The sequence below is a fragment of the Oncorhynchus clarkii genome, chromosome 21, assembly GCF_045791955.1.
Source record: "Oncorhynchus clarkii lewisi isolate Uvic-CL-2024 chromosome 21, UVic_Ocla_1.0, whole genome shotgun sequence".
Lineage (NCBI taxonomy): Eukaryota > Metazoa > Chordata > Actinopteri > Salmoniformes > Salmonidae > Oncorhynchus > Oncorhynchus clarkii.
Genome location: NC_092167.1, coordinates 51,579,574 through 51,607,441, shown reverse-complemented (window position 1 = coordinate 51,607,441; position 27,868 = coordinate 51,579,574). Strand labels below are relative to the sequence as shown.

General features: G+C 46.4%; 1 protein-coding gene across 1 annotated transcript; it reads left to right on the top strand.

The window, feature by feature from the left end:
- On the top strand, positions 1-27,344 carry LOC139379257 (E3 ubiquitin-protein ligase Topors-like). Its single transcript, XM_071122056.1, has 12 exons — positions 1-187; positions 1,450-1,625; positions 3,435-3,486; positions 3,790-4,148; positions 4,382-4,386; positions 6,754-7,061; positions 19,531-19,698; positions 19,783-19,926; positions 21,236-22,833; positions 25,518-26,830; positions 26,882-26,991; positions 27,240-27,344. Exons 2-12 carry the CDS (start codon positions 1,453-1,455, stop codon positions 27,342-27,344), a joined length of 4,335 nt encoding a protein of 1,444 aa, XP_070978157.1. The 5' UTR covers positions 1-187; positions 1,450-1,452.
- Positions 27,345-27,868: the final 524 nt, after the last annotated feature.

The following is a 27,868-nucleotide window of genomic DNA, read 5'->3' as shown; positions in this document are numbered from 1 at the left end:
ATTCACAACACCAAGTTTTGTAGACATCCTACCATACATTTGACCATTTATAACCTTTCTTTAGGTCTGCATTCACCGTAATGTCGTCAGATAGTTAGCCGATGAGCGACACTAACGGATTCGTTGGTAACGTTAGGTGATGTTTTGACCGTGAACCGGAGATCTCTGCAGGGATTCGAGTCGTCAGGTAGGAAAAAAGACGTTAGCTAACCATGTTAGCTGGCTAACGTTACTCGGCTAGCCTGTCAGCTGACGAGCTAGTTATCAACCTCTTTTTGTTGTTTCGTTTGATTATCATCATTAGTGCTAGTGATGTAGCTACCTAGCTATCTTTATAGGTAACTAGTGAGTGACTGCGATTGGTGAGCGATGAACCAGGAGGGCACGGATGGTTAGCATTCAGGTTTAGCTAGTTAGCGCGTTAGCTGGGCGGAAGTGGAAGCAGCACGTCGTTACCAAAGCCAGCTGTGAAGAATATATAAGCGCTAGATCTGGTCGCTAAAAAAAACAATAAGAGACCATTTATGCTTGATCTGAAAATGTGTGTCGGGGGGAATGGGTGGTGTGGCAGGCATAGACCAACTTGACCTCTGAACCGCATCGCCGTGCGCCTCTCGAATGTTGTAACAACGCGGAGGGCTCTGTATAGTTACGCGTTGACATGGTTGACGGTAGGTGAACTTGATATCTTGACAACTTCCTTCTCAAGAAGCGCATTAAGTGTGAATACCCTGAGTTCTGCAGAGGCCGTATCACCGGAAATGCAGCGCGTTTTACTGTACACAGTTTTCACCGTTTTAGTGACGACACGTTTGGCGTCTGTCTTCCGTTTACACACAGTTGTTCTGTAACGTGGAGATATGCCCGTGAGGGAACCCTATAAAAGTGTTTATCAATTTAACATTTAAAAAAAAAAAACATTTGTTTTCGCAGATAAGGTCCTTATGTTTCCAAAACTCTAAGCGATGCCTGTTAATGTTCAGACCCAAGCGATGCCTGTTAATGTTCAGACCCAAGCGATGCCTGTTAATGTTCAGACCCAAGCGATGCCTGTTAATGTTCAGACCCAAGCGATGCCTGTTAATGTTCAGACCCAAGCGATGCCTGTTAATGTTAGACCCAAGCGATGCCTGTTAATGTTCAGACCCAAGCGATGCCTGTTAATGTTCAGACCCAAGCGATGCCTGTTAATGTTCAGACCCATGTGATGCCTGTTAATGTTCAGACCCATGCGATGCAGCCTTTGGCCAATGACTCTTATATATGTAATGGAACAGAGAGTTGTGGTGAAGGTTTAGGCACTAGACTAGCCCCTGGTAACATGTTTGTGGACTCACATTCCCATAGTAGGCTAATCTACATTATTCTCATACATGCGCTGTAGCAAAATGTTTCCAATTGATTTGTCTGGTATCGACTGACCTGACACCTTCCCCCACCCCTCTCTAGAAGATGGCCCCTACCAAGATGAAACTGCGTGTTCGGCGGCGGGAGAGCGGAGGAGGTGGTCAGGAACAGGAAGAAACCTCTAAGACCTCCTCTCAGTCGGTGTCGGCCGAGGCGTCTCCTGACTCTAAATGCCCAATCTGTCTGGACCGTTTCAACAACATGTCTTACCTGGACAGGTATTAGGATCCCAATTAGCTGCTGCCGAGGCTACTCTTCCTGGGGTCCAAACAGGAAACCATAAATAAAATGCATAATATACATATCACTACGTTTACATTGCAATTTAGCCATTCCCACAGCTAGTGTAGGGAGACACCCACATATCACATACCACATACAATGTAAAATGCATTTAATACTGTGTGTTTCCCTCTGTTCTGGAACTGTGAAGAGACCTCTGGTTGCATGTCTTGTGTTGTACCGATGAGTGTCTGAACTGTGAAGAGACCTCTGGTTGCATGTCTTGTGTTGTACAGATGAGTGTCTGAACTGTGAAGAGACCTCTGGTTGCATGTCTTGTGTTGTACAGATGAGTGTCTGAACTGTGAAGAGACCTCTGGTTGCATGTCTTGTGTTGTACAGATGAGTGTCTGAACTGTGAAGAGACCTCTGGTTGCTTGTCTTGTGTTGTACAGATGAGTGTCTGAACTGTGAAGAGACCTCTGGTTGCATGTCTTGTGTTGTACAGATGAGTGTCTGAACTGTGAAGAGACCTCTGGTTGCATGTCTTGTGTTGTACAGATGAGTGTCTGAACTGTGAAGAGACCTCTGGTTGCTTGTCTTGTGTTGTACAGATGAGTGTCTGAACTGTGAAGAGACCTATGGTTGCATGTCTTGTGTTGTACCGATGAGTGTCTGAACTGTGAAGAGACCTCTGGTTGCATGTCTTGTGTTGTACAGATGAGTGTCTGAACTGTGTTACCAACTGCTTGAGCAGACAGTTCAGTACCTTCAACACCTCAACACATCGCACAAAGACCAATTGTGATGCAGTCAATCTCGCCTGAACTTTGAACCAGGAGAGATTGACATGTCATTGACGTTTGTCCTCCCTGCACATCTAAGTGCTTCTAAGTTTAGGACCAACTGCAATTTGCGTAAGTCCTTCTGTGCCGCACCTGAATGTACCAGTGCTGCTTTCGTCCCTCTCCTCGCCCCTCCCTCTCTTCCTTCCCTCTCCTCGCCACGCCCTCCCTCTCTTCCGTCCCTCGCCCCGCCCTCCCTCTCTTCCGTCCCTCGCCCCGCCCTCCCTCTCTTCCTTCCCTCTCCTCGCCCCTCCCTCCCTCTCTTCCTTCCCTCTCCTCGCCCCTCCCTCCCTCTCTTCCGTCCCTCTCCTCGCCCCTCCCTCTCTTCCTTCCCTCCCTCCCTCTCTTCCTTCCCTCTCCTCGCCCCTCCCTCCCTCTCTTCCTTCCCTCTCCTCGCCCCTCCCTCCCTCTCTTCCTTCCCTCGCCCCGCCCCTCCTTCCGTCCCTCTCCTCGCCCCTCCCTCCTTCTCTTCCGTCCCTCGCCCCGACCTCCCTCTCTTCCGTCCCCCGCCCCGACCTGGGCTCGAACCAGGGACCCTCTGCACACATCAACAACAGCCACCTTCGAAGCATCGTTACCCATCGCTCCACAAAAAAGCCGCAGCCCTTGCAGAGCAAAGGGGGAAACAAAAACTTCAAGGTCTCAGAGCGAGTGACATCACCCGATTTGAAACGCTATTAGCGCGCACCACCGCTAACTAGCTAGCCATTTCACATCGGTTACATGAACACACAACTGAACAGTAGTCCTGGTGCGTCAAAACTGGTGCCTGGCATATTGCTGCTCCCAAGGTGCTTTACCCAAATATAAGTTCTGATTTCAGCAGCCGTCACCTGACGAAAGACGTGTGTGAATTCAAAATGTGTATATTTTTTTGTAGTATATTATTTTAGCCCAGCAACAGTGTTCTCAGGTTTAAGGTGTCACCCCGTTTCACCCGTTTCTTCGTTACCTGAACAGGTGCCTCCATCGCTTCTGCTTCCGGTGCATACAGGAGTGGAGCAACAACAAGGTAGGAGTCAAGTCTCTCAAACAGCACCCTATTCCCTATGTAGTGCACTACCTATGATCAGAGCCAATACATCCCAAATAGCACCCTATTCCCTATGTAGTGCACTACCTTTGATCAGACCCAATACGTCCCAAATAGCACCCTATTCCCTATGTAGTGCACTACATTTTTGTGCACAGAACAAGTACTAAGCTAGACTTTTGTGTGTTTTTATAATATCATTGCTCTTGATTACTGAAATGATGGACAACCCGATTTCCCCTCTAAGATTAATAAGTCATTTATGTTATTTCTGATCTCCAGGTGGAATGTCCTCTGTGTAAACAGCCGTTCTCCTCCATCCTTCACTCGATCAAGGCCCAGGACAACTTTAAAGAGTTTACTCTCAGGCCTCCTCCTGTTCCAGGGGAGAACGGGACCGCAGTGATCGCAGCTGCCGAAGCAGCCGCCGCTGCCTTGGTGACCGCCAGGGTAGGTGGTAGTCATGGAGAACGAAGGAGGACGAGGAGAAGGAGGAGGAGGAGGAGGGGGGCAGGGGAGAGGAGGGAGAGAGAGGAGACAGTCAGGACGACTGTGGAGAGGGAGGGGACTCTCTTCTGCTCCTCCTCTCCCTCCTCTTCATCCCCCTCTTCTACCCAGGCCCGAGGATGGAGGAATGAGAGGTAACCTTGTCTTTTAGTCCTTAGGCGTGATTTGTTGTTACCTTTTCAAGACCACTTTGGAAAGATGGATTTTCATTGAAAGTGCTCTTTGTTTTTTTGTGTTTTTTTTTACCCAAATAAATTTAAATTCAGTGCCTGAGGTTGGTCTAGACTAGAGGGTATCGTCATCTGTAGGAGCTATATACCACCCCAGTGTGGGTACCTCAGCCTGTAGGAGTTATACACCACCCCAGTGTGGGTACCTCAGCCTGTAGGAGCTATATACCACCCCAGTGTGGGTACCTCAGCCTGTAGGAGATATACACCACCCCAGTGTGGGTACCTCAGCCTGTAGGAGCTATATACCACCCCAGTGTGGGTACCTCAGCCTGTAGGAGCTATATACCACCCCAGTGTGGGTACCTCAGCCTGTAGGAGTTATACACCACCCCAGTGTGGGTACCTCAGCCTGTAGGAGTTATACACCACCCCAGTGTGGGTACCTCAGCCTGTAGGAGCTATATACCACCCCAGTGTGGGTACCTCAGCCTGTAGGAGCTATATACCACCCCAGTGTGGGTACCTCAGCCTGTAGGAGTTATACACCACCCCAGTGTGGGTACCTCAGCCTGTAGGAGTTATACACCACCCCAGTGTGGGTACCTCAGCCTGTAGGAGCTATATACCACCCCAGTGTGGGTACCTCAGCCTGTAGGAGCTATATACCACCCCAGTGTGGGTACCTCAGCCTGTAGGAGCTATATACCACCCCAGTGTGGGTACCTCAGCCTGTAGGAGCTATATACCACCCCAGTGTGGGTACCTCAGCCTGTAGGAGCTATATACCACCCCAGTGTGGGTACCTCAGCCTGTAGGAGTTATACACCACCCCAGTGTGGGTACCTCAGCCTGTAGGAGCTATATACCACCCCAGTGTGGGTACCTCAGCCTGTAGGAGCTATATACCACCCCAGTGTGGGTACCTCAGCCTGTAGGAGTTATACACCACCCCAGTTTGGGTACCTCAGCCTGTAGGAGTTATACACCACCCCAGTGTGGGTACCTCAGCCTGTAGGAGCTATATACCACCCCAGTTTGGGTACCTCAGCCTGTAGGAGTTATACACCACCCCAGTGTGGGTACCTCAGCCTGTAGGAGTTATACACCACCCCAGTGTGGGTACCTCAGCCTGTAGGAGTTATACACCACCCCAGTGTGGGTACCTCAGCCTGTAGGAGTTATACACCACCCCAGTGTGGGTACCTCAGCCTGTAGGAGTTATATACCACCCCAGTGTGGGTACCTCAGCCTGTAGGAGTTATACACCACCCCAGTTTGGGTACCTCAGCCTGTAGGAGTTATACACCACCCCAGTGTGGGTACCTCAGCCTGTAGGAGCTATATACCACCCCAGTTTGGGTACCTCAGCCTGTAGGAGTTATACACCACCCCAGTGTGGGTACCTCAGCCTGTAGGAGTTATACACCACCCCAGTGTGGGTACCTCAGCCTGTAGGAGTTATACACCACCCCAGTGTGGGTACCTCAGCCTGTAGGAGTTATACACCACCCCAGTGTGGGTACCTCAGCCTGTAGGAGTTATATACCACCCCAGTGTGGGTACCTCAGCCTGTAGGAGTTATACACCACCCCAGTGTGGGTACCTCAGGAGTTATACACCACCCCAGTGTGGGTACCTCAGCCTGTAGGAGTTATACACCACCCCAGTGTGGGTACCTCAGCCTGTAGGAGTTATACACCACCCCAGTGTGGGTACCTCAGCCTGTAGGAGTTATACACCACCCCAGTGTGGGTACCTCAGCCTGTAGGAGTTATACACCACCCCAGTGTGGGTACCTCAGACTGTAGGATATACAGTACCTGATGGCCGAGGTATGTATAGTTTTTTGTGTGCTCTAGGGCAACAGTGTCTAGATGGAATTTGTATTTGTGGTCCTGGCGACTGGACCTTTATTGGAACACCATTATTTTGGTCTTACTGAGATTTACTGTCAGGGCCCAGGTCTGACAGATTCTGTGCAGAAGATCTAGGTGCTGCTGTAGGCCCTCCTTGGTTGGGGACAGATCTAGGTGCTGCTGTAGGCCCTCCTTGGTTGGGGACAGATCTAGGTGCTGCTGTAGGCCCTCCTTGGTTGGGGACAGATCTAGGTGCTGCTGTAGGCCCTCCTTGGTTGGGGACAGATCTAGGTGCTGCTGTAGGCCCTCCTTGGTTGGGGACAGATCTAGGTGCTGCTGTAGACCCTCCTTGTTTGGGGACAGAAGCACCAGATCATCAGTAGACATTTGACTTCGGATTCTAGCAGGGGGAGGCCAGGTGCTGCAGACTGTTCTAGTGCCCTCGCCAATTCATTGATATATATGTTGAAGAGGGTGGGGCTTAAGCAGCATCCCTGTCTAACCCCACGGCCCTGTGGAAAGAAATGATTGTATTTTTTGGCCAATTTTAACTGCACACTTGTTGTTTGTGTTCATGGATTTTATAATGTTGTATGTTTTTTCCCCAACACCACTTTCCATCAATTTGTATAGCAGACCTTAATGCCACATTGAGTCAAAATATTTTTTTCTCTCTCTCACTGTCCCTTTTCCCTCCCCCTTCCTCTCAGGAGAGATGGATGGAGAGGACCCGGGGGTCATCTTTGATGGGCTGACTGGCGTGTCCGCCCCCCCACCTCACGATCGAGGAGTGCAGCGTCTCATGGTGCGTCTGGCTGCTAGGCGACGGTCCCAGAGAGAGGGGCGCTCCGTAAGACTGCTCCGACCACGGGAGATGCTTTCCTTCCGCCGGGCGCTCTACCGCAGTGGCGTACGTGTCAGGAACGCCCGCGGGGGCTGCGAGAGGCCCCGTGACATCACTGCTGCGTTTTACCAGCGGAACCCGGTTGCTCTCCATAGACTCCTCCCCTGGTTACAGGTGTGTGTGTGTGTGTGTGTGTGTGTGTGTGTGTGTGTGTGTGTGTGTGTGTGTGTGTGTGTGTGTGTGTGTGTGTGTGTGTGTGTGTGTGTGTGTGTGTGTGTGTGTGTGTGTGTGTGTGGTTACAGATGCTGTTTCCACTTACTGGGCATTCGGAAAGTATTCAGACCCCTTGACTTTTTACACATTTTGTCACGTTAGCCTTATTATGAAATGGATTACATTGTTTTTTCCCTTCATCATTCTACACACAATACCCAATAATGACATCACAATAGGTGACCTACAGGAGATATAGGACTAGCATAGTGACCTATATGAGATATAGGACTAGCAGGGTGACCTACTGGAGATATAGAACTAGCAGGGTGACCTACTGGAGATATAGGACTAGCAGAGTGACTTACAGGAGATATAGGACTAGCAGAGTGACTTACAGGAGATATAGGACTAGCAGAGTGACCTATATGAGATATAGGACTAGCAGGGTGACCTACTGGAGATATAGAACTAGCAGAGTGACTTACAGGAGATATAGGACTAGCAGAGTGACTTACAGGAGATATAGGACTAGCAGAGTGACTTACAGGAGATATAGGACTAGCAGAGTGACTTACAGGAGATATAGGACTAGCAGAGTGACTTACAGGAGATATAGGACTAGCAGAGTGACTTACAGGAGATATAGGACTAGCAGGGTGACCTACAGGAGATATAGGCCCTAGCAGAGTGACTTACGGGTTGATGTAGGACTATATCCCCCTACAGGAGATATAGAACTAGCAGAGTGACTTACAGGTTGACATTGGACTACAGGAGATATAGGACTAACCCCTCCATAGAGATGGACTGGGAGATGAAACCCTTCCATGGAGATGGACTGGGAGATGAAACCCCTCCATGGAGATGGACTGGGAGATGAAACCCCTCCATGGAGATGGACTGGGAGATGAAACCCCTCCATGTAGATGGACTGGGAGATGAAACCCCTCCATAGAGATGAAACCCCTCCATAGAGATGGACTGGGAGATGAAACCCCTCCATGTAGATGGACTGGGAGATGAAACGCCTCCATAGTGATGGACTGGGAGATGAAACCCCTCCATAGAGATGGACTGGGAGATGAAACCCCTCCATAGAGATGGACTGGGAGATGAAACCCCTCCATAGAGATGGACTGGGAGATGAAACCCCTCCATAGAGATGGACTGGGAGATGAAACCCCTCCATAGAGATGGAATGAGAGATGAAACCCCTCCATAGAGATGGAATGAGAGATGAAACCCCACATGGAGATGGACTGGGAGATGAAACCCCTCCATGGAGATGGACTGGGAGATGAAACCCCTCCATGGAGATGGACTGGGAGATGAAACCCCTCCATGGAGATGGACTGGGAGATGAAACCCCTCCATGGAGATGGACTGGGAGATGAAACCCCTCCATAGAGATGGACTGGGAGATGAAACCCCTCCATGTAGATGGACTGGGAGATGAAACCCCTCCATGTAGATGGACTGGGAGATGAAACCCCTCCATGTAGATGGACTGGGAGATGAAACCCCTCCATGTAGATGGACTGGGAGATGAAACCCCTCCATAGAGATGCACTGGGAGATGAAACCCCTCCATGTAGATGGACTGGGAGATGAAACCCCTCCATAGAGATGGACTGGAAGATGAAACCCCTCCATGGAGATGGACTGGAAGATGAAACCCCTCCATGGAGATGGACTGGGAGATGACACCCCTCCATAGAGATGGACTGGGAGATGAAACCCCTCCATAGAGATGGACTGGGAGATGACACCCCTCCATAGAGATGGAATGAGAGATGAAACCCCTCCATAGAGATGGAATGAGGGATGAAACCCCTCCATAGAGATGGAATGAGGGATGAAACCCCTCAGAAGAGATGAAATGAGAGATGAAACCCCTCCATAGAGATGGAATGAGGAATGAAACCCCTCCATAGAGATGGAATTAGGGATGAAACCCCTCCATGGAGATGGACTGGGAGATGACACCCCTCCATATAGATGAAACCCCTCCGTAGAGATGAAATACCTCCGTAGAGATGAAATGAGAGATGAAACCCCTCCATAGAGATGGAATGAGGGATGAAACCCCTCCATAGAGATGGACTGGGAGATGAAACCCCTCCATAGAGATGGACTGGGAGATGAAATCCCTCCATAGAGATGGACTGGGAGATGAAACCCCTCCATAGAGATGGACTGGGAGAAGAAACCCCTCCATAGAGATGGAATGAGAAATAAATCCCCTCCATGGAGATGGAATGAGATCTGAAACCCCTCCATAGAGATGGACTGGGAGATGAAACCCCTCCATAGAGATGAAACCAACCCCTCCATAGAGATGGACTGGAAGATGAAACCCCTCCATGGAGATGGACTGGGAGATGAAACCCCTCCATGGAGATGAAACCCCTCCCTGTAGATGGACTGGGAGATGAAACCCCTCCATGGAGATGGACTGGGAGATGAAACCCCTCCATGTAGATGAACTGGGAGATGAAACCCCTCCATAGAGATGGACTGGGAGATGAAACCCCTCCATAGAGATGGACTGGGAGATGAAACCCCTCCATAGAGATGGACTGGGAGATGAAACCCCTCCATAGAGATGGACTGGGAGATGACACCCCTCCATGTAGATGGACTGGGAGATGAAACCCCTCCATAGAGATGGACTGGGAGATGAAACCCCTCCATAGAGATGGACTGGGAGATGACACCCCTCCATGTAGATGAACTGGGAGATGAAACCCCTCCATAGAGATGGACTGGGAGATGAAACCCCTCCATAGAGATGGACTGGGAGATGAAACCCCTCCATAGAGATGGACTGGGAGATGACACCCCTCCATGTAGATGGACTGGGAGATGAAACCCCTCCATAGAGATGGACTGGGAGATGAAACCCCTCCATAGAGATGAAACCCCTCCATAGAGATGGACTGGGAGATAAAACCCCTCCATGTAGATGGACTGGGAGATGAAACCCCTCCATAGAGATGGACTGGGGGATGAAACCCCTCTATAGAGATGAAACCCCTCCATAGAGATGGACTGGGAGATTAAACCCCTCCATAGAGATGGACTGGGAGATGACACCCCTCCATGGAGATGGACTGGGAGATGAAACCCCTCCATGTAGATGGACTGGGAGATGAAACCCCTCCATGTAGATGGACTGGGAGATGAAACCCCTCCATGTAGATGGACTGGGAGATGAAACCCCTCCATAGAGATGCACTGGGAGATGAAACCCCTCCATGTAGATGGACTGGGAGATGAAACCCCTCCATAGAGATGGACTGGAAGATGAAACCCCTCCATGGAGATGGACTGGAAGATGAAACCCCTCCATGGAGATGAACTGGGAGATGAAACCCCTCCGTAGAGATGAAATACCTCCGTAGAGATGAAATGAGAGATGAAACCCCTCCATAGAGATGGAATGAGGGATGAAACCCCTCCATAGAGATGGACTGGGAGATGAAACCCCTCCATAGAGATGAAACCCCTCCATAGAGATGGACTGGGAGATGAAATCCCTCCATAGAGATGGACTGGGAGATGAAACCCCTCCATAGAGATGGACTGGGAGATGAAACCCCTCCATAGAGATGGAATGAGAAATAAATCCCCTCCATGGAGATGGAATGAGATCTGAAACCCCTCCATAGAGATGGACTGGGAGATGAAACCCCTCCATAGAGATGAAACCAACCCCTCCATAGAGATGGACTGGAAGATGAAACCCCTCCATGGAGATGGACTGGGAGATGAAACCCCTCCATGGAGATGAAACCCCTCCCTGTAGATGGACTGGGAGATGAAACCCCTCCATGGAGATGGACTGGGAGATGAAACCCCTCCATGTAGATGAACTGGGAGATGAAACCCCTCCATAGAGATGGACTGGGAGATGAAACCCCTCCATAGAGATGGACTGGGAGATGAAACCCCTCCATAGAGATGGACTGGGAGATGAAACCCCTCCATAGAGATGGACTGGGAGATGACACCCCTCCATGTAGATGGACTGGGAGATGAAACCCCTCCATAGAGATGGACTGGGAGATGAAACCCCTCCATAGAGATGGACTGGGAGATGACACCCCTCCATGTAGATGAACTGGGAGATGAAACCCCTCCATAGAGATGGACTGGGAGATGAAACCCCTCCATAGAGATGGACTGGGAGATGAAACCCCTCCATAGAGATGGACTGGGAGATGACACCCCTCCATGTAGATGGACTGGGAGATGAAACCCCTCCATAGAGATGGACTGGGAGATGAAACCCCTCCATAGAGATGAAACCCCTCCATAGAGATGGACTGGGAGATGAAACCCCTCCATGTAGATGGACTGGGAGATGAAACCCCTCCATAGAGATGGACTGGGGGATGAAACCCCTCTATAGAGATGAAACCCCTCCATAGAGATGGACTGGGAGATTAAACCCCTCCATAGAGATGGACTGGGAGATGACACCCCTCCATGGAGATGGACTGGGAGATGAAACCCCTCCATAGAGATGGACTGGGAGATTAAACCCCTCCATAGAGATGGACTGGGAGATGAAACCCCTCCATAGAGATGGACTGGGAGATGAAACCCCTCCATAGAGATGAAACCCTTCCATAGAGATGGACTGGGGGATGAAACCCCTCCATAGAGATGGACTGGGAGATGAAACCCCTCCATAGAGATGGACTGGGAGATGAAACCCCTCCATAGAGATGGACTGGGGGATGAAACCCCTCCTGGGAGATAGAGATGGACTGGGAGATGAAACCCCTCCATAGAGATGGACTGGGAGATGAAACCCCTCCATAGAGATGGACTGGGAGATGAAACCCCTCCATAGAGATGGACTGGGAGATGAAACCCCTCCATAGAGATGGACTGGGGGATGAAACCCCTCCATAGAGATGGACTGGGGGATGAAACCCCTCCATAGAGATGGACTGGGAGATTAAACCCCTCCATGTAGATGGACTGGGAGATGTAGTCCTAGACTATATCATGTTATTATTCAGTCCTATAATACAGTATCAACAGTATATAGCCTCCACATTGACTCTGTACCGGTACCCCCTGTATATAGCCTCCATATTGACTCTGTACCGTAATACCCTGTATATAGCCTTCACATTGACTCTGTACCGTAACACCCTGTATATAGCCTCCACATTGACTCTGTACCGGTAACCCCTATATATAGCCTCCACATTGACTCTGTACCGGTACCCCCTGTATATAGCCTCCACATTGACTCTGTACCGTAACACCCTGTATATAGCCTCCACATTGACTCTGTACCGTAATACCCTGTATATAGCCTCCACATTGACTCTGTACCGTAACACCCTGTATATAGCCTTCACATTGACTGTGTACCGTAACACCCTGTATATAGCCTTCACATTGACTCTGTACCGTAACAGCCTGTATATAGCCTTCACATTGACTCTGTACCGTAACACCCTGTATATAGCCTCCACATTGGCTCTGTACCGTAACACCCTGTATATAGCCTTCACATTGACTCTGTACCGTAACACCCTGTATATAGCCTCCACATTGACTCTGTACCGTAACACCCTGTATATAGCCTCCACATTGACTCTGTACCGGTACCCCCTGTATATAGCCTCCACATTGACTCTGTACTGGTACCCCCTGTATATAGCCTTCACATTGACTCTGTACCGTAACACCCTGTATATAGCCTCCACATTGACTCTGTACCGTAACACCCTGTATATAGCCTTCACATTGACTCTGTACCGGTACCCCCTGTATATAGCCTCCACATTGACTCTGTACCGTAACACCCTGTATATAGCCTCCACATTGACTCTGTACCGGTACCCCTTGTATAACCTCCACATTGACTCTGTACCATAACACCCTGTATATAGCCTCCACATTGACTCTGTATCGTAATCCCCTGTATATAGTCTCCACGTTGACTCTGTACCGTAATACCCTGTATATAGCCTCCACATTGACTCTGTACTGGTACCCCCTGTATATAGCCTCCACATTAACTCTGTACCGTAACACCCTGTATATAGCCTCCACATTGACTCTGTACCGGTACCCCCTGTATATAGCCTCCACATCAAAATCAAACGTAACAGTCAGTATCTGGTGTGGCCACCAGCTGCATTAAGTACCACAGTGCATCTCCTCCTCATGGACTGCACCAGATTTGCCAGTTCTTGCTGTGAGATGTTAAGCAAGTTCCCAGACATTTCTGGGGGGAATGGCCCTAGCCCTCACCCTCCGATCCAACAGGTCCCAGACGTGCTCAATGGAATTGAGATCCAGGCTCTTCGCTGGCCATGGCAGAACACTGACATTCCTGTCTTGCAGGAAATCATGCACAGAACGAGCAGTATGGCTGGTGGCATTGTCATGCTGGAGGGTCATGTCAGGATGAGCCTGCAGGAAGGGTACCACATGAGGGAGGAGGATGTCTTCCCTGTAACGCACAGCGTTGAGATTGCCTGTAATGACAACAAGCTCAGTCCGATGATGCTGTGACACACCGCCCCAGACCATGACGGACCCTCCACCTCCAAATCAATCCCGCTCTAGAGTACAGGCCTCGGTGTAATGCTCATTCCTTCAACGAAAATCACAAGTCCGACCATCACCCCTGGTGGGACAAAACCGCGACTCGTCAGTGAAGAGCCCTTTTTGACGGTCCTGTCTGGTCCAGCGACGGTGGGTTTGTGCCCATAGGCGACATTGTTGCCGGTGATGTCTGGTGAGGACCTGCCTGACAACAGTCCTACAAGCCCTTAGTCCAGCCTCTCAGCCTATTGCGGACAGTCTGAGCACAGACTGAGGGATTGTGCGTTCCTGGTGTAACTCGAGCAGTTGTTGTTGCCATCCTGTACCTGACCTGCAGGTGTGATGTTCGGATGTACCGATCCTGTGCAGGTGTTGTTACACGTGGTCTGCCACTGCGAGGACGATCAGCTGTCCGTTCTGTCTCCTTGTAGAACTGTCTTAAGCATCTCACAGTACAGACGTTGCGATTGTATTGCCCTGGCCACATCTGCAGTCCTCATGCCTCTTTGCAGCATGCCTAAGGCACGTTCACGCAGATTATGTTTTGGTGTTTTTCAGAGTTGGTGGAAAGGCCTCTTTAGTGTCCTAAGTTTTCATAACTGTGACCTTAATTGCCTACCGTCTGTAAGCTGTTAGTGTCTTAACGACCGTTCCAAAGGTGCATGGTCATTAATTGATTATGGTTCATTGAACATGCATGGGAAACAGTGTTTAAACCCTTGACAATGAAGATCTGTGAAGTTATTTAGATTTTTACTAATTATCTTTGAAAGACCGGGTCCTGAAAAAGGGATGTTTTCTTTGTTTTGCCGAGTTTACATAATAATAATACTCATTGACTGAACGTTCTGATTTATTACGCATCACAATAATACTGTCGTACAGGGGCCTATTAAAATCTGAATTCTGTTTGCCTCATCAGAAAGATTCAGGGAATATGTATCACTGTTCTGTTCATGTCTTATGATCAACTTGGGCAAATTCATTTTCAATACATTTAGTTGATTCCCTACTAAGTTCAATACATTTAGTTGATTCCCTACTAAGTCCAATACATTTAGTTGATTCCCTACTAAGTTCAATACATTTAGTTGATTCCCTACTAAGTCCAATACATTTAGTTGATTCCCTACTAAGTCCAATACATTTAGTTGATTCCCTACTAAGTTCAATACATTTAGTTGATTCCCTACTAAGTTCAATACATTTAGTTGATTCCCTACTAAGTTCAATACATTTACTTGATTCCCTACTAAGTTCAATACATTTAGTTGATTCCCTACTAAGTTCAATGCATTTACTTGATTCCCTACTAAGTTCAATACATTTAGTTGATTCCCTACTAAGTCCAATACATTTAGTTGATTCCCTACTAAGTTCAATACATTTAGTTGATTCCCTACTAAGTTCAATACATTTAGTTGATTCCCTACTAAGTTCAATACATTTAGTTGATTCCCTACTAAGTTCAATACATTTAGTTGATTCCCTACTAAGTTCAATACATTTAGTACTTGATTCCCTACTAAGTTCAATACATTTAGTTGATTCCCTACTAAGTTCAATACATTTAGTTGATTCCCTACTAAGTTCAATACATTTAGTTGATTCCCTACTAAGTTCAATACATGTAGTTGATTCCCTACTAAGTTCAATACATTTAGTTGATTCCCCCTGATTCCCATAAGTTCAATACATTTAGTTGATTCCCTACTAAGTTCAATACATTGTAGTTGATTTACTAAGTTCAATACCAATACAATACATGTAGTTGATTCCCTACTAAGTTCAATACATTTAGTTGATTCCCTACTAAGTTCAATACATTTAGTTGATTTCCTACTAAGTTCAATACATTTAGTTGATTCCCTACTAAGTTCAATACATTTAGTTGATTCCCTACTAAGTTCAATACATTTAGTTGATTCCCTACTAAGTTCAATACATTTAGTTGATTCCCTACTAAGTTCAATACATTTACTTGATTCCCTACTTACATGTAGTTTATTCCCTACTAAGTTCAATACATTTAGTTGATTCCCTACTAAGTTCAATACATTTAGTTGATTCCTACTAAGTTCAATACATTTAGTTGATTCCCTACTAAGTGCAATACATGTAGTTGATTCCCTACTAAGTTCAATACATTTAGTTGATTCCCTACTAAGTTCAATACATTTAGTTGATTTCCTACTAAGTTCAATACATTTAGTTGATTCCCTACTAAGTTCAATACATTTAGTTGTTGATTCCCTACCCAATACATTTAGTTGATTCCCTACTAAGTTCAATACATTTAGTTGATTTCCTACTAAGTTCAATACATTTAGTTGATTCCCTACTAAGTTCAATACATTTAGTTGATTCCCTACTAAGTTCAATACATTTAGTTGATTCCCTACTAAGTTCAATACATTTAGTTGATTCCCTACTAAGTTCAATACATTTAGTTGATTCCCTACTAAGTTCAATACATTTACTTGATTCCCTACTAAGTTCAATACATTTAGTTGATTCCCTACTAAGTTCAATACATTTAGTTGATTCCCTACTAAGTTCAATACATTTAGTTGATTCCCTACTAAGTTTACATTTAGTTGATTCCCTACTAAGTTCAATACATTTAGTTGATTCCCTACTAAGTTCAATACATTTAGTTGATTCCCTACTAAGTTCAATACATTTAGTTGATTCCCTACTAAGTTCAATACTTGATTCCCTACTAAGTTCAATACATTTAGTTGATTCCCTACTAAGTTCAATACATTTAGTTGATTCCCTACTGAGTTCAATACATTTAGTTGATTCCCTACTAAATTCAATACATTTAGTTGATTCCCTACTAAGTGCAATACATGTAGTTGATTCCCTACTAAGTTCAATACATTTAGTTGATTCCCTACTAAGTTCAATACATGTAGTTGATTCCCTACTAAGTTCAATACATTTAGTTGATTCCCTACTAAGTTCAATACATGTAGTTGATTCCCTACTAAGTTCAATACATTTAGTTGATTCCCTACTAAGTTCAATACATGTAGTTGATTCCCTACTAAGTTCAATACATTTAGTTGATTCCCTACTAAGTTCAATACATGTAGTTGATTCCCTACTAAGTTCAATACATGTAGTTGATTCCCTACTAAGTTCAATACATTTAGTTGATTCCTACTAACTACAGCAATACATGTAGTTGATTCCCTACTAAGTTCAATACATTTAGTTGATTCCCTACTAATACATACATTAGTTGATTCCCTACTAAGTTCAATACATTTAGTTGATTCCCTACTAAGTTCAATACATTTAGTTGATTCCCTACTAAGTTCAATACATTTAGTTGATTCCCTACTAAGTTCAATACATTCCCTAGTTCAATACATGTAGTTGATTCCCTACTAAGTTCAATACATTTAGTTGATTCCCTAAGTTCAATACATGTAGTTCCATTTAGTTGATTCCCTACTAATTCAATACATGTAGTTGATTCCCTACTAAGTTCCTACTAAGTTCAATACATTTAGTTGATTCCCTACTAAGTTCAATACATTTAGTTGATTCCCTACTAAGTTCAATACATTTAGTTCAATTGAGTTGATTCCCTACTAAGTTCAATACATTTAATTACCCTACTACAATACATTTAGTTGATTCCCTACTAAGTTCAATACATTTAGTTGATTCCCTACTAAGAGTTCAATACATTTAGTTGATTCCCTACTAAGTTCAATACATTTAGTTGATTCCCTACTAAGTTCAATACATTTAGTTGATTCCCTACTAAGTTCAATACATTTAGTTGATTCCCTACTAAGTTCAATACATTTAGTTGATTCCCTACTAAGTTCAATACATTTAGTTGATTCCCTACTAAGTTCAATACATTTAGTTGATTCCCTACTAAGTTCAATACATTTAGTTGATTCCCTACTAAGTTCAATACATTTAGTTGATTCCCTACTAAGTTCAATACATTTAGTTGATTCCCTACTAAGTTCAATACATTTAGTTGATTCCCTACTAAGTTCAATACATTTAGTTGATTCCCTACTAAGTTCAATACAGTTAGTTGATTCCCTACTAAGTTCAATACATGTAGTTCAATACATTTAGTTGATTCCCTACTAAGTTCAATACATTTAGTTGATTCCCTACTAAGTTCAATACATTTAGTTGATTCCCTACTAAGTTCAATACATTTAGTTGATTCCCTACTAAGTTCAATACAATACATTTAGTTGATTCCCTACTAAGTACTAAGTTCAATACATTTAGTTGATTCCCTACTAAGTGCAATACATGTAGTTGATTCCCTACTAAGTTCAATACATTTAGTTGATTCCCTACTAAGTTCAATACATTTAGTTGATTTCCTACTAAGTTCAATACATTTAGTTGATTCCCTACTAAGTTCAATACATTTAGTTGATTCCCTACTAAGTTCAATACATTTAGTTGATTCCCTACTAAGTTCAATACATTTAGTTGATTCCCTACTAAGTTCAATACATTTAGTTGATTCCCTACTAAGTTCAATACATTTAGTTGATTCCCTACTAAGTTCAATACATTTAGTTGATTCCAATACTACTACATTTAGTTCAATACAATACATTTAGTTGATTCCCTACTAAGTTCAATACATTTAGTTGATTCCCTACTAAGTTCAATACATTTAGTTGATTCCCTACTAAGTTCAATACATTTAGTTGATTCCCTACTAAGTTCAATACATTTAGTTGATTCCCTACTAAGTTCAATACATTTAGTTGATTCCCTACTAAGTTCAATACATTTAGTTGATTCCCTACTAAGTTCAATACATTTAGTTGATTCCCTACTAAGTTCAATACATTTAGTTGATTCCCTACATTTAGTTAAGTTCAATACATTTAGTTGATTCCCTACTAAGTTCAATACATTTAGTTGATTCCCTACTAAGTTCAATACATTTAGTTGATTCCCTACTAAGTTCAATACATTTAGTTGATTCCCTACTAAGTTCAATACATTTAGTTGATTCCCTACTAAGTTCAATACATTTAGTTCTAAGTTCAATACATTTAGTTGATTCCCTACTAAGTTCAATACATTTAGTTGATTCCCTACTAAGTTCAATACATTTAGTTGATTCCCTACTAAGTTCAATACATTTAGTTGATTCCCTACTAAGTTCAATACATTTAGTTGATTCCCTACTAAGTTCAATACATTTAGTTGATTCCATACTAAGTTCAATACATTTAGTTGATTTCCTACTAAGTTCAATACATTTTTTAAAAATATTGTAGAATTCCGTTTTAATGTCTCGCTTCCGTGATTCTGTCGGGGTTTTCTGCATCTTAGATTTTATAGGGCCGTAGGGGAAGTTTTGTAGCCAGTCATCTTTGTTCAATACTAGTTGATTCCCTACTAAGTTCAATACATTTAGTTATTCCCTACTAAGTTCAATACATTTAGTTGATTCCCTACTAAGTTCAATACATTTAGTTGATTCCCTACTAAGTTCAATACATTTAGTTGATTCCCTACTAAGTTCAATACATTTAGTTGATTCCCTACTAAGTTCAATACATTTAGTACTAAGTTCAATACAGTTGATTTCCTACTAAGTTCAATACATTTTTTAAAAATATTGTAGAATTCCGTTTTAATGTCTCGCTTCCGTGATTCTGTCGGGGTTTTCTGCATCTTAGATTTTATAGGGCCGTAGGGGAAGTTTTGTAGCCAGTCATCTTTGCTGCTGCTAGTATCAAGTCTTTCAGAGCGTGTTTTGAGTCTGCATATTTGATTAATTGAAACTTCGACCTTTAACCCTTGACCTATAACCCTTGACCCCTGGTTACAGCGGGAGCTGACGGTGCTGTACGGCGCCCATGGCTCATTGGTCAACATCGTCCAACGCATCATCACCTCGCGAATCGCACGTCACGACATGGAGGGAGGGGGTGGGGCCATCCAGGACGAACTCCGTCCCTTCCTGCTGGCGAGGACTGATCACTTCCTTCACGAGCTTGTGAGCGCACACACTCTCTCCCTAAACCAATCACACACACACACTCACACCCTCACTAACCTTTGTGTGTCTCACCCCCACCAGATCAGTTTTGCACGTTCCCCTCTCAGTATGGAAGTGTATGACCAGTTGTCCATCTACGACCCTCCAGCGCCGTCCTACGAGGACAGGATGACATCATCATCTAGCGACACTGACGACTCTGTCATCGCCATTTCGGATGAAGAGGTTTTTATTTTACTACTTGTTTTTAAATAGTTGTTTCACCCCTTGAGAGAAGAGTTGGTGAGTAAGTCACTGTACTGTGGACGCTGTGTCCTTTTGATTTGAGGAGGTAAAGGTGGGTATTTCCCCTCAGGAATGTGTCTATCTAGGAACAGGAAGGAAGATATTTCCCCTCAGGAATATGTCTATCTAGGAAGAGGAAGGAAGATATTTCCCCTCAGGAATATGTCTATCTAGGAACAGGAAGGGAGATATGTCCCCTCAGTAATATGTCTATCTAGGAACAGGAAGGGAGATATGTCCCCTCAGTAATATGTCTATCTAGGAACAGGAAGGAAGATATTTCCCCTCAGGAATATGTCTATCTGATATTTCCCCTCAGGAATATGTCTATCTAGGAACAGGAAGGGAGATATGTCCCCTCAGGAATATGTCTATCTTATGTCAGTAATATGTCTATCTAGGAAGAGGAAGGAAGGTATTTCCCCTCAGGAATATGTCTGTCTAGGAAGAGGAAGGAAGATATTTCCCCTCAGGAATATGTCTATCTAGGAACAGGAAGGGAGATATGTCCCCTCAGTAATATGTCTATCTAGGAACAGGAAGGAAGGTATTTCCCCTCAGGAATATATATGTCTGTCTAGGAAGAGGAAGGAAGACATTTCCCCTCAGGAATATGTTTGTCTGTCTATCTAGGAAGAGGAATGAAGATATGTCCCCTCAGGAATATGTTTGTCTGTCTATCTAGGAAGAGAAAGGAAGATATGTTTGTCTAGGAAGAGGAAGGAAGATATGTCCCCTCAGGAATGTGTTTGTCTAGGAAGAGGAAGGAAGACATTTCCCCTCAGGAATATGTTTGTCTGTCTATCTAGGAAGAGAAAGGAAGATATGTTTGTCTAGGAAGAGGAAGGATGATATTTCCCCTCAGGAATATGTTTGTCTGTCTATCTAGGAAGAGGAAGGAAGATATGTCCCCTCAGGAATGTGTTTGTCTAGGAAGAGGAAGGAAGACATTTCCCCTCAGGAATATGTTTGTCTGTCTATCTAGGAAGAGAAAGGAAGATATGTTTGTCTAGGAAGAGGAAGGATGATATTTCCCCTCAGGAATATGTTTGTCTGTCTATCTAGGAAGAGGAAGGAAGATATTTCCCCTCAGGAATGTGTCTATCTAGGAAGAGAAAGGAAGATATTTCCCCTCAGGAATGTGTCTATCTAGGAAGAGGAAGGGAGATATGTCCCCTCAGGAATATGTCTAACTAGGAAGAGGAAGGAAGATATGTCCCCTCAGGAATGTGTTTGTCTGTCTATCTAGGAAGAGGAAGGAGGGTCGGAGGGAGAACGAGAGAGACGGCCGGTGTCGGTAGCAGGAAGTAGCGCTCTGAGCCAATCTGCTTGGGACGATGAAACACCAGGACCCTCCTACTCTACAGCTGAGCCGTCCCAATCCCCGATGCCGCTGTCGATCAGCCCAGGGGGGAGGGACTCTGGTCCAGCGGGGGCTAATCAGAATCCTGCTCAGGACATGACAGCGGCAGGAAATGGAGAGAGGGTTGAGGAGGGAGGAGAGGAAGAGGAGGGGGAACAATGTATGATAGTAGGGTTTGTTAAAGCCATGGCTGAGAGAACTCCTGAACTGGTCCAACTCTCCTCTGACCCCTCAGACGAAGAGGGGGAGAAACAGGAGACGAAAGAGACTGTTCCACAAACAGCGTTAACCCCTTTCTCTCTCGTTGTCCCTCCCCTCTCCATTCCAGTTCCCCCCATGTCTCTGTTTAAAAACACCAGCACAGAAAGACAGGGAGGAGGGGGGGAGAGACAGGGAGGAGGGGGGGAGAGACAGGGAGGAGGGGGGGAAAGAGGACTGGGAGTAAGACATCTAGACAGAGAGAGAGAGCAGGTAGAAGAGAGACTACTCTATTCCCCTCTAGGGGAGAGAAGGGAGGGCAGACACCGAGAGCGGTCGTGTTCAGGATCGCGGTCCAGAAGCAGACATCGGTCAGCGAGCGTTTGGTCGCGGTCCGGTTGGTCCAGGAGTTCTGAACGGAGCTGGTCAGCACGGAGCCCCGTGTCCGTACGGAGCGACGACAGCAGCCAGGAACGGCGTCGGAAGAGACTGGCGAGAGAGCGGGAGAAAAGGAGACGGGAGAAAGGAAGAGGCTCCCACGACAGAGGCTCCCACGACAGAGGCTCCCACGACAGAGGCTCCCACGACAGGGGCTCCCACGACAGGGGCTCCCACGACAGGGGCTCCCACGACAGGGGCTCCCACGACAGGGGCTCCCACGACAGGGGCTCCCTCGACAGGGGCTCCCACGACAGGGGCTCCCATAGACAACACAGCAGAGAGCACAGGAGAGAGACCAGTGGAGGAAGTGAGAGGAGCAGAGGTAGAGAGAGAGAAAGGATTCCATATGAACCAGCCAGGTCCCAATATTCTAACACGGGAATATTCTTTAGTCCGGAAAACAGCGTCCTATCCCATTCCCCGTCCTTATCCCGGAGTAGCCAGCGAGGACCAGAATCTCCTGGGGAACACCGGCATTCCCGGTCCTCTGACAGCCTCTCTTCCTCCAGCTCCCTGTCCCATCTCTCTGTACACAGACAGCATTCCCGACATTCCCCACGCTCCGACAAGCCGGGTGGGAAGAGGAAATTTAAGTCACGGCATCTGGAAGACCCTTCCTGGGAGCCATCCAGCTCTGCACGGAGAGAGAGGGGGCGAGGGGGGGAGCGAGGGGGGGAGCGAGAGAGGGGGCGAGGGGGGGAGCGAGAGAGTGGGCGAGGGGGGGAGCGAGAGAGTGGGCGAGGGGGGGAGCGAGAGAGTGGGCGAGGGGGGGAGCGAGAGAGGGGGCGAGGCGGGACAGAGGCCACCGCTAGCCCCCGGAAGAGCAGAGGCAGTCTGGAAGAAAGGTGAGGAGGACTGGGGCTTGGAGAGGGTCTAGTCTATTCCATAACATACTGTAGAAATTCAGCATTCAGAAAATATTCAGACCCCTTGACTTTTTCCACATTTTGTTACGTTACAGCCTTATTCTAACATGGATTAAATAAAACATCCTCATCAATCTACACACAATACCCCAGAATGACATCACAATACCCCAGAATGACATCACAATACCCCAGAATGACATCACAATACCCCAGAATGACATCACAATGCCCCATAATGACATCACAATACCCCATAATGACACCACAATACCCCAGAATGACATCACAATACCCCAAAACAAGTTATTTTGACATTTTTGCTAAAAAAATACAAAATTAAAATACCTTATTTACATAAGTATTCAGACCCTTTGCTATGACACTCTAAATGGAGCTCAGGTGCATCCTGTTTCCATTGATCATCCTTGAGATGTTTCTACAACTTGATTGGAGTCCACCTGTGGAAAATTCAATTGATTGGACATGATTTGGAAAGGCACACACCTGTCTATATAAGGTCCCACAGTTGACAGTGCATGTCAGAGCAAAAACCAAGACATGAGGTTGAAGGAATTGTCCGTAGAGCTCAGAGACAGGATTCTGTCGAGGCACAGATCTGGCGAAGGGTACCAAAACATTTCTGCAGCATTGAAGGTCCACAAGAACACAGTGGCCTCCATCATTCTTAAATGGAATAAGTTTGGAACCACTGACTCTTCCTAGAGCTGGCCGCCCGGCCAAACTGAGCAATCGGGGGAGAAGGTCCTTGGTCAGGTAGGTGATCAAGAACCTGATGCTTACTCTGACAGAGCTCCAGAGTTTCTGTGAACATGGTTGTCCTTCTGGAAGGTTCTCCCATCTCTGCAGCACTCCACCAATCAGGCCTTTATGGTAGAGTGGCCAGACGGAAGCCACTCCTCCGTAAAAGGCACATGACAGCCCGCTTGGAGTTTGCCAAAAGTCACCTGAAGGACTCAGACCATGGAGAAACAAGAATCTCTGGTCTGATGAAACCAAGATTGAACTCTTTGTCCTGAATGCCAAGCTTCACGTCTGGAGGAAACCTGGCACAATCCCTACGGTGAAGCATGGTGGTGGCAGCATCATGCTGTGGGGAAGTTTTTCAGCGGCAGGGACTGGGAGACTAGTCAGGATCGAGGGAAAGATGAACGGAGCAAAGTACAGAGAGATCCTTGATGAAAACCTGCTCCAGAGCGCTCAGAACCTCAGACTGGGGCAAAGGTTCACCTTCCAACAGGACATCGACCCTAAGCACACAGCCAAGACAACACAGGAGTGGCTTTGGGACAAGTCTCTGAATGTCCTTGACTGGCCCAGCCAGAGCCTGGACTTGAACCCGATCGAACATCTCTGGAGAGACCTGAAAATAGCTGTGCAGCAACGCTCCCCATCCAACCTGACAGAGCTTGAGAGGATCAGCAGAGAAGAATGGGAGAAACTCCCCAAATACAGGTGTGCCAAGGTTGTAGCGTCATACCCAAGAAGACTTGATGCTGTAATCGCTGCCAAAGGTGCTTCAACAAAGTACTGAGTAAAGGGTCTGAATACTTATGTAAATTTGATATTTCAGTTATTATTTTTAATAAATTAACAATTTAGAAAAACCTGTTTTTGCTTTGAGGGAAAAAACGGTTATATCCATTTCAGAATAAGGCTGTAAACTAACACGTGAAAAAAAGTCAAGATGTCTGAATTCTTTCTGAAGGCACTACCTAGTGCACTACTTTAGACCAGAGCCCTATGGGTAGTGCACTACTTTAGACCAGGTCCCTGTGGGTAGTGCACTACTTTAGACCAGGTCCCTGTGGGTAGTGCACTACTTTAGACCAGGTCCCTGTGGGTAGTGCACTACTTTAGACCAGAGCCCTGTGGGTAGTGCACTACTTTAGACCAGAGCCCTATGGGTAGTGCACTACTTTAGACCAGAGCCCTATGGGTAGTGCACTACTTTAGACCAGAGCCCTATGGGTAGTGCACTACTTTAGACCAGCGCCCTATGGGTACTGCACTACTTTAGACCAGAGCCCTATGGGTACTGCACTACTTTAGACCAGAGCCCCATGGGTAGTGTTCTACTTTAGACCAGAGCCCTATGGGTAGTGTGCTACTTTAGACCAGAGCCCTATGGGTAGTGTTCTACTTTAGACCAGAGCCCTATGGGTACTGCACTACTTTAGACCAGAGCCCTATGGGTAGTGTTCTACTTTAGACCAGAGCCCTATGGATAGTGCACTATGTAGGGCAGGGGTATTCACCTCTGACCCCACGAGGTCCAGAGCCTGCTGGTTTTCTGTTCTACCTGATAATTAATTGCAATCATTCCCTGATTTAGAGGGGAACAATGAATAAATGTGATATTTAATTGCGATCAGTCCCTGATTTAGAGGGGAACCATGAATAAATGTGATATGTAATTGCGATCATTCCCTGATTTAGAGGGGAACAATGAATAAATGTGATATTTAATTGCGATCAGTCCCTGATTTCGAGGGGAACCATGTAAAATGGAACTGGCTTGGAGGTCCAAAGGGTAGTTATTTGGTACTTGACCACTGTTGATTTGTATTCCTAACAAATGTCTCCTGTAGTGTGTTCTCACTAGGTAGGTTATCTCTGACTCTGTGTCCGTCCGTCCCCAGTGTGAAGAAGAGGAGACGTCAGTCCCGCAGCCCCAGTGTCGAAATCATCTATGAAGGCATGACCGTGACCACTGCTAGCCCCTTACGACCCAAACACAACCACAAACGCGACGGCAAACACCGGAGAAAACAACGTCACGACCGCACCCTCCAACGCTCTCCCATGGTCATCACTATAGACAGCGACAGCGACAACAAATACGCGGTCCAAACGACCAGTCTGGAAGATGACCGCGCTCTGGATTTCTCTGACCGTTCTTTGACCGTGCCTGGTCTTCCACTAGGCGGCCACAACCTGGACGTGGGGGTTGATATCAGTGATTTTGCGGTCGATGTTCTCGACCGTTCTCTGAGCGTTTCGGACCATAACTCGGACATTGACCACAATGACGGAATCGACCATAAAACGGAGCTCGATGACGACTGTGTGGTTGACGTTTCTGTCAACGTCAAGGACCGCGTTCTGAACACAAACACTAATGCAAATGCGGTCGACCGTCCCCAGGACGCAGACCGTTATGTTCTCCCCCAGGTCAATCTTACCTGTGACCCTGGGGTCGCAACCTCTGACTCTCATCTCCTAGCGACCATCCTACAGGACCTAGAACACATCACGCTCCCTAACCTGACCTTTTTCCCCAACCTGAACCCAGACCCTAACCACAGCCGTAATTCAACCACACCGGAGAACGCCAGGGAGAACGCCAGGGAGAACGCCTGGCCGGCCAGAGAGAACACACCGACTCCCTGGTCCTCTGAGGGAGAGACTAACTTCAACAGCCCTGTTTCACCTTCAGCCAATCACTCTCCGAGTTCTGAATCATTCACAGACTACCACTCTGCTAGTCCTATATCTCCTGTAGGTCACCCTGCTGGTCCTATATCTCCTGTAGGTCACCCTGCTGGTCCTATATCTCCTGTAGGTCACCCTGCTAGTCCTATATCTCCTGCAGGTCACCCTGCTAGTCCTATATCTCCTGTAGGTCACCCTGCTAGTCCTATATCTCCTGCAGGTCACCCTGCTAGTCCTATATCTCCTGTAGGTCACCCTGCTAGTCCTATATCTCCTGTAGGTCACCCTGCTGGTCCTATATCTCCTGTAGGTCACCCTGCGAGTCCTATATCTCCAGTAGGTCACCCTGCTAGTTCTATATCTCCTATAGGTCACCCTGCTAGTCCTATATCTCCTATAGGTCACCCTGCTAGTCCTATATCTCCTGTAGGTCACCCTGCTAGTCCTATATCTCCTGTAGGTCACCCTGCTAGTCCTATATCTCCTGTAGGTCACCCTGCTAGTCCTATATCTCCTGTAGGTCACCCTGCTAGTCCTATATCTCCTGTAGGTCACTCTGCTGGTCCTATAGGTCACTCTGCTGGTCCTATAGGTCACTCTGCTGGTCCTATATCTCCTATAGGTCACTGTGCTGGTCCTATAGGTCACTCTGCTGGTCCTGTAGGTCACTTTGCTGGTCCTGTAGGTCACTCTGCTGGTCCTGTAGGTCACTATGCTAGTCCTATATGTCCTATAGGTCACTCTGCTGGTCCTGTAGGTCACTCTGCTGGTCCTATAGGTCACTCTGCTGGTCCTATAGGTCACTCTGCTGGTCCTGTAGGTCACTCTGCCAGTCCTGTAGGTCATTCTGCTGGTCCTGTAGGTCACTCTGCCAGTCCTGTACATCACAACTCTAGTGCAGTATCACCCATTGTCCACCATTCTAACAGTCCTTTATCATCACCCATAGCTGGCTCTATATCGGTAGAAAACCTTACCTTACCTTCAAGCACTGGGTCATCTCTATCGGCCAGTCCTGTATCGGCCAGGCATGATCAGGAGGGGCCTGTATCGGCCAGGCATGATCAGGAGGGGCCTATACACTAACACGGTATACAGCACTGACTGATCACCTGGACACACACACTATTACATGAACTGCCCCACACACACACACACAGTCACACACACACACACAGTCACACACACACACACACACACACCATGTGAATATGCTGAGGTTGTTTAACATTATTTGATTTGAAACCTGTTGTCTTCTACAAAATGGACTCTTGAATGAAACTATCTTTCTGCAGGAAAAACTAATAAAACTAATAAAATCACATTTGATGATACATTTATTTCATTTTGTTATCCTTTTGAGATGCAGCCTACTGTATTTTCACTACTGTATTTTGACACTTGCTACATGTGGGCCCTGGTAATGTAGTGGACTATATAGGGCCCTGGTAATGTAGTGGACTATATAGGGCCCTGGTAAGGTAGTGGACTATATAGGGCCCTGGTAAGGTAGTGGACTATATAGGGCCCTGGTAAGGTAGTGGACTATATAGGGCCC

Coding starts and splice junctions, on each gene's coding strand:
- LOC139379257 (XM_071122056.1), top strand. CDS start 1,453: ATGGCCCCTACCAAGATGAAACTGCGTGTTCGGCGGCGGGAGAGCGGA. Junction 19,699..19,782: donor ATCACTTCCTTCACGAGCTT/GTGAGCGCACAC, acceptor CACCCCCACCAG/ATCAGTTTTGCACGTTCCCC. Junction 26,992..27,239: donor TAGGTCACTTTGCTGGTCCT/GTAGGTCACTCT, acceptor CCATTCTAACAG/TCCTTTATCATCACCCATAG.